Source organism: Fukomys damarensis, unplaced genomic scaffold (genome assembly GCF_012274545.1).
Source record: "Fukomys damarensis isolate Sample0158 unplaced genomic scaffold, DMR_v1.0_HiC HiC_scaffold_16, whole genome shotgun sequence".
NCBI lineage: Eukaryota > Metazoa > Chordata > Mammalia > Rodentia > Bathyergidae > Fukomys > Fukomys damarensis.
In genome coordinates, this window is record NW_022900928.1 from 40,611,702 (window position 1) to 40,625,743 (window position 14,042).

Sequence of the window (14,042 nt, forward strand, 5' to 3'; positions counted from 1 at the left end):
TCCACTGTCACCACTCCTGTTCAGTATAGTTCTGGAAACATTAGAGACAGCAATTAGAAAAGAGAAAGAAATAAAAAGAATAAAGATAGAAAATGAAGAAGTCAAATTGTCATTATGTGAAGATGACATGATACTCTATTTAGAAGACCCCAAGAACTCCACCAAAAGTCTTCTAGACTTAATAATGAAATGTAGCAAAGTAGCTGTACAGAAGGTCAACACACAAAAATCAATAGCTTTTTGCATGTGAAAAACAGACTAACTGAAACGGAAGTGGGACAAGAAATATCTTTCACAATAGCATCCAAAAAATTGAAATACGTAGGAACCCACTGAACAAGAAATCAAAGACCTTTACTCTGTAAATTACAACACTCTGAAAAAAAGAGATTGAAGAGGATATCAGAAAATGGAAAGACATCCCTTGCTCCTAGGTAGGAAGAACAAACATAGTGAAAATGGCCATACTTCCAAAACTGCTATATAGATTAAATACAATCCTACTTGAAATACTGGCAGCATACCTCACAGACCTTGAGAAAATAATCCAAGAATATATTTGGAACAAGAAGAGACCTAGAACAGCAAAAACAATTCTAGGCAATAAAGATGAGGTAGAAGGTATCACAATCCTTGACTCTAAACTATGCTACAAAGCCACTGTGATAAAAACAACATGGTACTGACAAAGAGACACACCTGAGGACCAATGGAATAGATTAGAAGATGCAGAAACAAGTCGAGATACACTTAGCCACCTCATCTTCAATAAAGGAACCAAACACTCTCACTGGAGGAAAGGTAGCCTCTTCATTAAACGGTGCTGGAAAAACTGGGTGTCAACTTGCCTGAGATTAAAACTAGACCTGTATCTCTCACCATGCACAGTTTAGTAGATTAAAGTTCTAAATATTAAAACAGAAACACTAAACTGGCTGGAGAAGAGGTTAGGTTGAACTCTTAAAGACATTGATGTAGGAAAAGATTTCATGAACAAAACCTCAGTTGCCTGTGAACTAGCACAAACAATCAACATCTGGGATCTCTTCTTATTAAAAAGTTTCTTCACAACAAGAGAAACAACCAATAGAGTATGAAGAGACAACCCACAATGTGGGACAAACTTTTCACCAGCTCTTCCTCAGACAAAGGTCTATTATCTAGAATATAGAAAGAACTTAAAAAAAATCAGAGCTCCCAAATTTAAAAGCCCAGTCCAAAAATGGGCTTCTGAAATGAACAGACAATTCTTAGACAAAGAAGTAGAAATAGCAAATGTATGAAAAAATGTTCAGCATCACTGGTCATTTGAGAGATGCCAATGAAAACAACTCTGAAATTCCGCCTCACCTCAGAAAGAATGGCTGCTATCATGAAATCAGGCCATGACAAGTGCTGCTGGAAATGCTGTGGGGAAAAGAGGAACCCTGCTGGTTGGAGTGTAGATTGATGCAACTACTGTGGAGATAAGCATGGAGGTACCTCAAAGCACTAGAATTGGAGGTCCCATTTGACCCTGCTATCCCCCTGCTGGGTATCTTTCCCAAAGAATTAAAAGCATCATACCACAATGATACATGTGCACCCATATCCATAGCAGCACAATTCATGATAACTAAAACTTGGAAGCAGCTCAGTTACCCATCAGTAGAAGGCTTGATAAAGAAAATATGTTGTTTTTTATAAAATGGAGTACTACTCAACTATAATGAATGAGAAACTAGAGACATTTATAGCTAAATAGATGCACATTGAGGTGGTACTCTTAAGTGAAATAAATAGGACACATGTATATGTAAATAGCAAAAGTGTAAATAAGGACTAAAAGGAATAATAGATAATTTGAAATAGGAAGAAAAGGTGCAAAGTGGAAGGGGAAATGGGAGGGGTAGGTCAAGATAAAGAAGGGAATGGAGTTAATATGAGAAAATAAAAAAAATGGAAACAAAGTCTTTGTAGATAGGGATGGATGGAGGGGTTGAAGGGAGGTCAGGCGAATGGGGAAAAATAAGAACCAAGATGGATCATGTAAAGATACATATTTCCAATGATGAATGTCATTACATTTTATACCTTAAGTGTACCAATAAATTTAATAAAAAAGCAAATAAAGATGTAGTATGTATATGTGTCAATTCTCCATGATTAATGCATTTCTTATGTAATACAAACATGTACAGGTAAAAAAGGGAAGGAAAACTAGATTAAATAATAAGAGCAAAACATTTTTGCCATATATCGATATACTCCTTTCCCTAATTCTAAAGTAATTGGGAAAACATGGACTGAAAACATAGAGTGTAAAGTTGCATAGCAAAAAATCGAGGTGTACTCTCAGTTAAACTATTATAATAAGGACAATGTATGATTCAACTTATATTTACAAAATTAATATGATATTTTCACTTAGGTTATAATAGAAAATAATTTAATAACACTTTATGCATGAAGATATAGAAATATAAGAGCTTTGAACCATGTAGTTTTGTTCACCCCTTAAATTCTATCTCATCATAACTTATGTTTTTGGAAAGAAATAAAAACGCTGTGTTAAAATGTCTTTTCTTAATATCATTTTTCCTTCAAGATAGAAATCTTCCTTCTCTATTCCTTATTAAATTTCCCCAAACACTGGCCTGTAGTCCATGGGTCATTTTCTCACCTCCTACTAGCTTCTCATCTATTTCATTTTTATTCTACTGTGACTCCTCCATTAAGTCATATTTTGCTAAATCATCAATTACCTCCACCTCAATAAATAAAAATCCCCTTTGATATCACTTTTATTTGATGTAAAATGATTGCTCACCTCTACTTTGATCTCTAGTTTAAACACTTTTTTCCATGACTTGGTTGAGGTAGTAGTCTTGGTCTTCTTCCTACATCTCTGAATTTGCCTTTCCCTATCTCCTTTTCATAGTTAACATTTTTTTCCTAACAATTAAAAAAATGTGAGAGAATGAAAACATGAAAATAAAGTGTTTGTTGATGGGGAGGGGAGGAGGGGGTGAAGGGAGGGCAGAGGTAAGGGGAAAAAATGAGAATCAAGACCTGTCATGTAGAGGTACATGATCCCAACAATGAATGTAACTGTACTGTATCCCTAAAATGTACCAATAAACTCAATAAAATTTAAAAAAAAAGAAATAAAAAAAATGCTCAGATCCCTCAAAGATAAATCATTAGATCTTCTCTGTTGTTTCCTCTCTCTCTCTCTCTCTCTCTCTTGATTCTACACAATCGTGTCTGCACTTACCGAACGAATTACTGTGATGATTTACTCTGTTCTATTTACCACTTGTTTATCTTTTCGGAGCTCTAGACTCCCTTATTTTCCTTCTTACCTATTTTTATGTTTGAAATACATATTAAGTCAACCTATATAAAGTGACCTTGTGATCTTCTCATCTTTTCCTTGATTATTTTTCCATGATCGTTATCTCAGCAAAGATACTGTCATTCGCCTTGTTACACGTATGTAGGAGTCATTCTTGACATCTTCTCTGCATTCTCACATATAATATCAAGTGCATCATCAACTCTGGCAAATTTGTAATTGGTAAATAATACTAAGTCTGCCACCCTTTCACTATTCACATACCGTAGTCTACAATAATATCATGTACATTCAGAATGCTGGTTCCTTGCATCTCCATGATCTCTTCTAATACATATTCTACATTCTAGGATTAGGTTTTAGAAAATAATATCTCATTTTATTTTCTCACTGACATAAAAGGTCTTTCATAATATATTTCATGTTATATGTACATATATATATAAATACTTTCTATTATATATTACATATATATAGTCACAAAGACAGATACAGGTGCACGCACACACATACCATAGTACAAGGCCATAAATGGTGTTTTACAGATACTTTACAATTTTTTTCACACATGCTCTCTTTACACTCTGGGCTCAACCTACACGGATCAGAGAATTTTGCATATGATCTGAGGCAGATGTATCTGAACAATGGCTGGTTGTAGACTGAACAGGATATGATGGCATAATTAGTCTGGTCTTCTCAGTTCAAATGTAGATGAGCAGATAAACAAAATCCAGTCAAAGCAGGGCACTCCTTGACTTTATTTGCATTAAAGATACATTGAAACATTCAATAATTTTCAAGGATTTTTCCTAGGTTTTCTTAATTATCAAAATATATAGTCCAAAACAATGAAACACAAATTATGTAAAATTAACTGTGCTCGTCTAAGTGTTGAACAGTTGCTTTAGTTAAAGTTTGTTTCTTTTCTAACACTTGAATGGATAAGTTTATAATCTTGTCTATTTGCTTAATGTAGTATCAACTTTACTGTAAAATAGGAATATTACCAAACTTGACATACTCAATGTTGTTTAGAGTATTAAATAAGACTCTCTGTCTCTTACTCTCCTTCTCTTTCCTTTTGTCTTCTCTCCCTCAACTCTCCACCACTGCTCCTGAACTCAATAAAAGTAATTTTCTAGCCCTTCAATTTAATGACAGTAAGCAGTACAGTAGAAGACAATTATATTTGTTTGCAGATGGCTTGAACATGGAATAGATACTTTAGTGATGTGCAAGGATAAAGAACCACTGTCTAGGTAATAACTGCTGCCATAATTATACTAGAGAAACTGTTTATAATTCCATTGGTCAGATTATTTATTAAACTCTCATCCTTTCCATTTTGAACATATTAATGGCTGGTACCTTACTAAGAAATACTACTTATAATGCCCCAAAGCATTTATAATTTAAGTTAATTTCCTTTTATGGTCTGATAACAATCACCAAATTGAAGAAACAAGACTCTCACTTCAAATAAATGCATGCTTGTATTAAATCACAGACAAATGAAACTGTCTTTAAATAGTGATAGAATTGCTTTTATTTCTAACTTCATATTCAAGTTTATATTTGGTAAATAATGTATTACCAATAACACTTTCCTAGGTCTAGAACTATGACAGTTATTCATTCTAAAATATATATAATCTTCTTCAGAAATTGTATTTCTGTGCAGATTATTGACCTGTCAGCTGTAAGGGGCAAAGTGTTTTTAGTGAGACTATTTCAGGGACCTGAACAGAACATTTTTATTGCACTGAGACAACAGTTTATCCAGAGCTCAATGGAAAGACTGGTGGCCAGGTCTGTATCACTTGAATATTCTATTGAAGTGTAGCAAAGATGGTGGGGCATGTCAATAGATGAGATTGTCTTGGTCTTCCTCCTACCAAACACTACTGAATGATCTATTAAACACAGATGACCTCAGGCAACTGAAGAGATGTATAAGTAACTACAGTTGTTAAATATGGAAACTTCTGGAAAATTCTAAACATGGTCGCTTTCCTTACAGCTTTGACTTTTAGATCCTAGGAACCATTCATCCAAGTTTGAGTTGGAGGAAGTGAAGATGTGAACAGAGCTTGAAAAGATATATACAAACAATATAATCTTAAATTACTAAGGCAAGCTACAGGGTGAACTTACAGGAATTCTATGAGATAACATTAATATAAACTAGTAATTTAAATTACAATTATTTTTTTGTTAACCCGTGGTCTATGTAGAACCAGTGGTTTGTTATTACATTATCAGTTCTGCCCTGTTTTTATTCCACAGGAGACAGATTAGTAAAGAATAACACTGGATTATGATTCATCAAAATAGCATTCTTGTGTGGCTTTAGACATGCCATTCAAACTTTTGGGCATATCAGTGTCCTCATTTGTAAAATGAAAGCAGGTATATATTGCTTTTTTCATACAAATATTAAAATTTTTCTTTCTGTTCCACAGTGCTATGCTCCAATCTTTGCTTACTTTTAAGTGTTTTTGCATAAAAATTATAACACTACCTAACATGCACATTGTTCTTAGCAGTACTTATTAATTGCACTTACCATCTATCTGTAAGCTCAAAGTAATAATTACTGTGTTTCATTCATTGATGTATTATAAGCACTTTAGCATGATATTCTTCAAATAAATGCATGTAAAGTGATTAAAATAGTAACTGCCACTAAACATTTGCTGAACAGTCTGACTTGACAAAGGGTTATGACAAAATTATTTCGTTAATACTTGGAGTACCATATCACTTTGACAGTAGAAAAGTGTAGCACCATTTCAGAGAGAAATTGAAGGAGAATGAGGACCATACTCTAATTTTCAAGTATTTGAAGAGTGTCACATGTTGTTTTCAAAGAAAAATTATGAGCCAAGGTGATATGTACATAGAAATATTTTTAAAATTTGGAGTAGGAAGGCATTTCTAACAAATATTCTTGACAATGAAGTGAACTAATGCTCATTACTTGTCAATTATTATGTATCTAGTCAACAAAAGAATTAAGAAAATCTAACTAAAGTTTATAAATACATTATTGCATGAATTAAATGACTTGAAAAACTATGTGTTTTATTCAGAATAAATTTTAAAATGTTGAACTTTGATTTTGTAATATAAGAGCAATAAAAGTCATAGATGGAAATGGAAAACTGGTAAATTCCTTTTATTGAGGTAAATAATGCTAGTATAATTTCTTCCCATCTAATGCTAGCAACAGCAAAAGGTAGGAGCTGCCAAATTATCTATTTCCTATCAGAAAAAACAGGACTGTTTAATGCCAGCTTCTTTCCTGTTATTTTTATCCCAGTGGTAACACTTCTCTGTGGAATATAAGAATATTGTAAGTAGGCATGTTCTTGGTTGTATGAAACTAACCACTATATCACTCCTACTAAATAGAGATGAATTTAGACAAAATATGCAACATCAATGAAAAAGAAATCTCACCCAGTATCATTTTTTGAAAGATGTGAGGCCTCATTCCAAAATAGCCCCATCAATCTACTGCCATTTGATTAAACAGAAAAGAATTAGGTACATAAAGTGACTGTTAGAAAATGTATCTAGGCAAGAACTATAACTGTGGCAGTTGCACATTTTGGAAGTAAAGGAAGCATAATTTATTTAACAGTCAGCAAAAGTTAATCGCAAGTGGCATGGCTTTCTATAGTGGACATAATATTCAGAAAGGAGGTGGGTTTTGAGATTATGTAATGATATGTAATGATAACTTTGTAAAGATGTGGAATGAAAGTTTAGATGCCATTGATAAAACTCTAATGTTACCATCACAGGCGTAAACTTCATGCACGCATTCAAAACCACAGTAGCCTCATTAATTGTAATGCTTAATTTTATGCATCTATTTGACTGGGCCATAGGTTTTCAGATTATTTGGCCAAATAGTATGCTTATGTATGTCGGAGTATTTTTGAATGATACCATTTGAATCATAGACTTGGTAAAGCAGAATGCCTTCACCAGTGTGGATGGGTCTCACCCAGGCCTGAAGACCAGAATAAAACAAAAAAGGCTGAGTGAGAGGAAAAGCTTTTACCTGACTAAATAAGGTGAAGCATCGGTCTTTTCCAGCTTTCAGACTTTGACTGAACATTGGCTCTCCTGGGGCTTTAAACTTAAGACTGAACCTTAACAAGTTCAGTTCTCATGTTTCTGTGGGCTGTACTCAGTTTGGAGTCAAACATGAATGCTCCTAGTTTTCTATTTTTTCAAATGCAGATCCTGTGATGACTTCACAGTCTCCTTACTTATATGAATTGCTTCTTTAAAATAAAAGCAGTACATGCATATATACATACACAGCTACTTCACATTACATACATGTATGCATTAACTTTTTAAAAATTCATCAAGTTTATTGGTATATTTTAGGTATACAATATGAAGACATTCATCATTGAGAATTTGTACCTTTACATAACGCATCTTGGTTCTTATTTGGTCCCCATTCCCCTGCTCTCCCTTCAACCCCTCCACCCCTCCTTATTTACATTCCTTTTCCCATATTTTTTCTTAACTTTCCCTTACCCCTTTCACTTTCCCTTCCCCTTCCCCTTTGGACTTTTTCTTCCTTTTTCACATAATCTGTTATACATACATTGAGGTTATACTCTTAAGTGAAATAAACAGGACACATATGCATTAACTTTTGATTGTTTTGGGGGAACTTGTAGAATATACTTATTCAGCAACATCAGGAGCGGTGACTTGAGTTGTGCTAATCAGGTGTCTTTTCTGCATAACTAAACCAAATCCTTATAGAAGCTAAAGGGTTAGAATTTTGTCTGGTAACAATCTTGATTAGAAAATAAATTAATGATAGTTTAAAATATAAAATATTGAGCTAATTTCAAATGCTTTAAACACTAGTTCTGAATCAATTTTTCATTTCCAACTGAAAATAGTATGATTCTATATTATAAACCAAGCATACACAGTTATTTTCAAAGTCTATTTTAAAAACAAAAGCAGCAAGGTTGATATGTATAGCTTTCTCAAAATAATAACCCAAGCCATGAGAATTCATCGCATTCCCTTATAGTGATTTTCTTGAGAATTTAAGGACTCAGAATCTTCACATGTTAATTTCTGTTGCCATTAATCAGCATACAGCATATCTACTTATTTTCCATAACTTTTCCAAGCACTGGCATTTTATGATATTTAAGATTTCTTCTGGAACACATATTAAAATTCTAAAATATCTGTCCTTGTACACCATGATATATACTAGAATGATATGAAATTTTTGGCATTAATTATGTATAAATTTTCTCATTGTCACTCACCTGCCCAGAAGCAGAAATTCGCCTGCAAGTCCCAGGCGTCTCATAGCCATCAGCAGACCTCGCACTGTCATGCCCTCACAGAAGCAGGCCACCACGCGTGCCTTGGGCAAGTGACTTCTGAGCTTTTTCAGGAGCTTGTCGAAGCTCTGCTCCCCTGCATTGCTGTAGATTTTGTAAGAGTGGGCAATGCAGATTCCTTCCTTGGCTGACATATCTTTGAAAGCTTCCATCCCACTTTCTCCATAATTGCCTGTGTAAAACACAGATAAGCAAAGGCATAGTAAAGTGAGAGAGTTGCATTTTTTGAACAATCAGAAGGCAAAAGCATTAGAACCATGAAGATCATTTGATGATTTTACACTTGGAACTCAAAAAGTTGAATTTGAATTTTTGCTGTCATTGTGGTTTATATCTCAATGTCCTCCTTTAAAGCCTAATGTACTCATAGGTGGAGCCTTAGTGAGGTAAATGGATCATGTGGGGGCTTGTTATTCATCAGTGGATTAGTCCTCTGATGAGTTTATATCTAAGTGTAAGCTTCCACAAACTGAGCTAAAATAAACTTTTCCTTTTTTAAATTGTGGGTGTTGGGTATTTTGTTTCAGCAGTGACATAAGTAACTAAAATCGCTCTTTCACTGACTTGTTCATTTGGGGAAAATTATAGTTGAACTACAGTCTACATATATGCATAGATCTTTTATATTTTTATATAAAATATATATGCTCAATTTTTTGCATACAGTATTTGTCTTTGTGTATGGCTTGTTTCACTTAATATGATGATCTCCAATCCCATCCCTGTTGTCACAAAGTACAGTATTCCATTACTTTTTATGGCTGAGCAGTATTACACTGTGTGCATAGATCACATGTCCTTTGCCCACTCATCAGAGTACAGGCACTTAGGCTATCCCCATTTCTTATTTATTTTACATAGTACTACAGTGAATATGGGTAAGCAGATTTGATTTCTATTAGATATGAACTCATGTTCTAAGAATGGGATGATAAAACATTTATCTACAGTTCTCCTTTCTATCTGATTTCCTTTTGCTTCTCCTTATATGATAAATTCATCTCATTGCCTTGGTATGGATATATTTTATTTCTCAATTATTCAGGTGCTGAGAGCTTGGTAGCAAATATGAAAATACTGAGGTGGTGAAAACTTTAAGAAGTGGGGTCCAGTGGAAGGTGAGTAGAGCATGGAATCTACCTACACTTGCAGAAGTTGATTAATGTTATCTCCTGGGAATGGGTAAGGTCTTGTGGGATGGATTAGTTCCAGTTGGTTCTTCTAAAAGCACAATGTAGGCTCCTACCCAGTCTCTTGCTTCTTTGCTTACACATGTGCTCTCTCTGAAGCTGTTTCCCATTCACATTTCCACCATGTTACAAAACAGCCAGACAGCAGTACCATGCTGTTTGACTTTTCAAGCCACCAGAATTATAAACCAAATGCAACTCTTTTCTTTATACATTATCCAGACCTCGTGTTTTGTTACAGCAATACAAAACTGGACTAGGATAGCCACTGATTAAGATTTTTGTGTTTAAATACAGTATATATGTGTGATGTTAGTATGTGTTATAGCATAGATACCATTGAAAAATACTTTATAAAGTATAATATATATATTACATAGTAATAATCATGAGAATTTGTGCTTTGTTCAACTGAAAAACCCAGATTCTTGACTGAGATTCAGTCTTGTCATAAATAAACGTGTCAGCTTATGAAAAATATTTAAAGTTAATTCTCTATAACCATAGGGAAGTTAGCGAATTTGATGAATAACTACAAAATCCTTTGAAAAATTTGGGAGTTAAGAACTGATGTTCATTTTTTTAAATGAGTAAGAAATGGAAATAAATATTGGCAATTAATTGTATGCAGGAAGCATATCAGCACCTTTATTATGTCCTCTTTTAACTCTCATAATAATATTTTGTGGTAGATGTTATATTCTTCATTCCAGAGATAGAACAGATGGAGACCATTAGGTGTACATTTCCTAGAGCAAATATATATGGCTGAACTCCTGTCACAGATCTGATACTGCAGGTTCTGTTCCCTTCACTTTGCCATGACTGATTTTCATAAGTCTTAGAAGTCTAATATATCTGCATTTCTTTTCCCATTTAAAAATCAATTTCAGATTTTTTGAGCATTTTAAGGCTCTGTAAATAAAACTAGCTCATTTTCTGAGTTTTTAAAAGTTTGTGCAAAAATATTATTTTGAAGAATTCAGTAGTCTAGATAAATAGATAAAGATAGATGGAACTATAGATGATATAAACATAAATATAATATAAAAGGATGCTACTAGCCTAAAAATTAACTAGACATAAAAACTGGAATTTAAAATAGGAGTAAATTTCAAATGAATAAGAAGTATAAGGCAATTGATTGCACAGGTTTCAAAGTGCTATATTAGAGATAATTGAGAATGCAAATTTTCAAAATAGACCTTAACAACCCCATGGATTTCAGTGATGTCTATTCTAATGTCCCCCTTTTCATCTCTAATTCTATTGATTTGGAATTTTTCTTTCTTTTGTTTGGCTAAGTGTTTGTCAATTTTGTTTCTTCTTTTCAAAGAATCAACTCTTGTGTATTGTTCTTGTCATCTCTATCTCATTAATTTCAGCTCTGACCATCATTTCTTTCCTTCTGTTGGGTTTGAATTCATTTTGCTGCTGTTTTTCTAGAACCTTGAGATGTATCATTAAGTTATTTATTTGAGATCTGGTTTTTTAGTTTAGGCACTCCCAGCTATAAATTTAGAATTGCCTTTGTTCTAGCACAGAAATTCTGCTACTTTGTATTTCCATTTTTGTTTGATTCTAGGGATTTTTAAATTTCCTCTTGGTCTCTTCAGTGAGTTACTCATTGTTTCAGTAGTTACTGATTGTTTCAAAGTGAATTGTTTGTGCAGCTTGAGCTGTTCCTGAGGAGCCTGCCACAGCAGGCCAGGAGACTGGTGTGAAGTGACCTGAGCTCCACCCCATGGTCAACCCATGTGGGGATCAAGACTTAGTGCATTAGAGAGTAGAAAGGCCATCATTCTCAGCTCAGGAAGATGGTTCAGTGTTGAGCAGCAGAGAAAGAGCCTTTTTCAAGCTTGTTAAGAAATGAATCCCACTAAAAGAGCAAAGCGAATCATTCTAATAAAGAGTCAGCGATGAAAATGGCTGGTGAGTTGCTGACATCAGCACCTCCTGCTGCAACCTGGACTCTCTCACAACAGTGAAGAGTTCAAACCTGAAGGTCAGGGAGCTCACTTCCAGCCTTGCAGCCAGAAGCAAGCCTGAATTTCAGTAGACTATAGCCAGCTCACATAGCTCAACCAACACAGTTCTGTATGCTGACCATGTTGTCCACAGGTGACAGCAGAGACAGGCCTTCAAGGGAACATTTTTACTTCTTTTCTTTTTTCCCTTCTTCTTCCTCTTCTTTCCCCTCTTCCCCATCTTCTTCCTCTTCTCTTTCTTCTTCTTCTTTCTTCTTCCTCCTCTTTCCTCCTCTTTTTTTCTTATTCTTCATTTCTCACATTTCTTGTTCCTGCTTTTGTTTTGTGTTTTCTTGATTTTTGTATTTTTCTCAAGTCCATATTTATGAGTGTGAACATGGTTTCTAGTTTCCCTGTCACTGTTAGTTTATTCTATTCTGGTTTTGTTGCTCCCTTCTCTCTTCCTTCTGCCCTCACCAGGTTCCCAAAGTTTTCATGATCTACCTACATTCTCCTGCCTTACTGCTAACTGTTCTCTCTCCTTCTATTCCTCTATCCACCCCCCAACTCCTTCTAAGTCTTCTCCCCAGAGGGAAAATTCACTATTATGAAGAGACAGGATTGTATTTAGTAACCAGGAAAAAAAATAGATTTACTAAAAATAGCAAGGGGCCATGAGAAAACAATCCAGTAGCAGCTAAATGATGTGAAGGAGAATAACATATAATTTATTAGAGTCAATGAAAACACAGGTGATAGAGTAAACATTAAAAATTATTCACAGAAGTAATGGTAGAAAACTTCACAAGCAAGGAAAAGAATTTAGTACACAGATAAGTGAGACATATATAAACTCCAACTGGTGTCAATAAAAAAAATCTGCACCTATGCATATAGTAGTCAAGATTTCAGAAACACAACAAAGGAACAAAATATTAAAAGCAATTAGAGGAAAGAAACAAATTACATATAAAGGAAAGCCCATTAGAATCATAGCAGACTTCTCAACATAAACCCTCAAGTCAAGAAGAATCTGGAGTGAAGTATTTTAAGCCCTAAAAAAAAAATCTCCATCTCAGATTAATGTATCCTGCAAAGCTGTCTTTCAAAATCAGTGGAGTATTATGATACTTTCATGACAAAGAACACACGGGAAACTACATGAATACCAAACCAGAACTCAAAAAAATTCTGAATATCCTAGAAAAAGACAAGGAGGATTACAGCTCCATGAACCCCAGTAGAATGAAGCCATCAGGAAGGGAAAGAAAGTAAATGGAAAGGGAGGAAAAAAGATCCAACAACAGGAAAATACCTTGAAAACAATAAATCAACACACAGCAGTTATACCATCAATGTAATTGGTTTCAGTTCACCAATCAAAAGAAATAGACTGACAGAATTGATCAAGAAGCAAGATCCAATAATACGTTGCATATAAGAAATGCATTTAATGGCTGGGTGTGGTGGCTCATGCCTGTAATACCAGCACTCACTCGGGAGGCTGAGGCAGAAGGATTGCTATGAGTTCGAGACCAGCCTGGACTACATAATGAGTTCCAGGTCAGTCTCAACTACATAGTGAGACCCTGTCTCAAAAAGAACAAATGCATTTAATTGAAAAATTTTCATAGACTGAAAATTAAAGGTTGTAAAACAATATTCCATGCAACAGGAACCTGGAAGAAAGCAGGGGTACCTATCCTATTTTTAGACAAAGTGGATTTCAGACCAAAAGTAATTGAGAGGCAAACATCACTACATCTTTGTAAAGTGAATAATTAAAGAGGAAGTGATGACAATCAAACATATAAGCACCAAATACTAGTGCACTCAGCTGTGTAAAAAAAATATTAACAGACATGAAGAATCAAATACACATTAATACATTAGTGGTGGGGGACCACAATACCCCACTGTCACAATTAGACAAATCAAAGGTCCAGGGATGTAGCTCAGTGGTGCCTCCACCTGCCTCAAAAGCACAAGGTCCTGAGTTTGTTTTCTGTACTATAAAGGGGGTGGGTAGACAAATCAACTAGACAAAAAAAATCAACAATGAAATTCTAGAATTGAACCAAACTTTTGAATGAATGGAATGGATAGATGTCTACAGAGCGTTCCATCCCACAAAATCAAAATG

At 34.5% G+C, this 14,042-nt stretch overlaps 1 protein-coding gene across 1 annotated transcript in view; it reads right to left on the minus strand.

Moving 5' to 3' along the window:
* Grm5 (glutamate metabotropic receptor 5) overlaps positions 1–14,042 on the minus strand; it is a 527,108-nt gene that overhangs the window by 312,875 nt on the left and 200,191 nt on the right. The window contains exon 3 of the mRNA XM_033763941.1: positions 8,665–8,914. Coding sequence (XP_033619832.1) covers positions 8,665–8,914 — 250 coding nt within the window. The remainder of the gene's footprint in view (positions 1–8,664; positions 8,915–14,042) is intronic.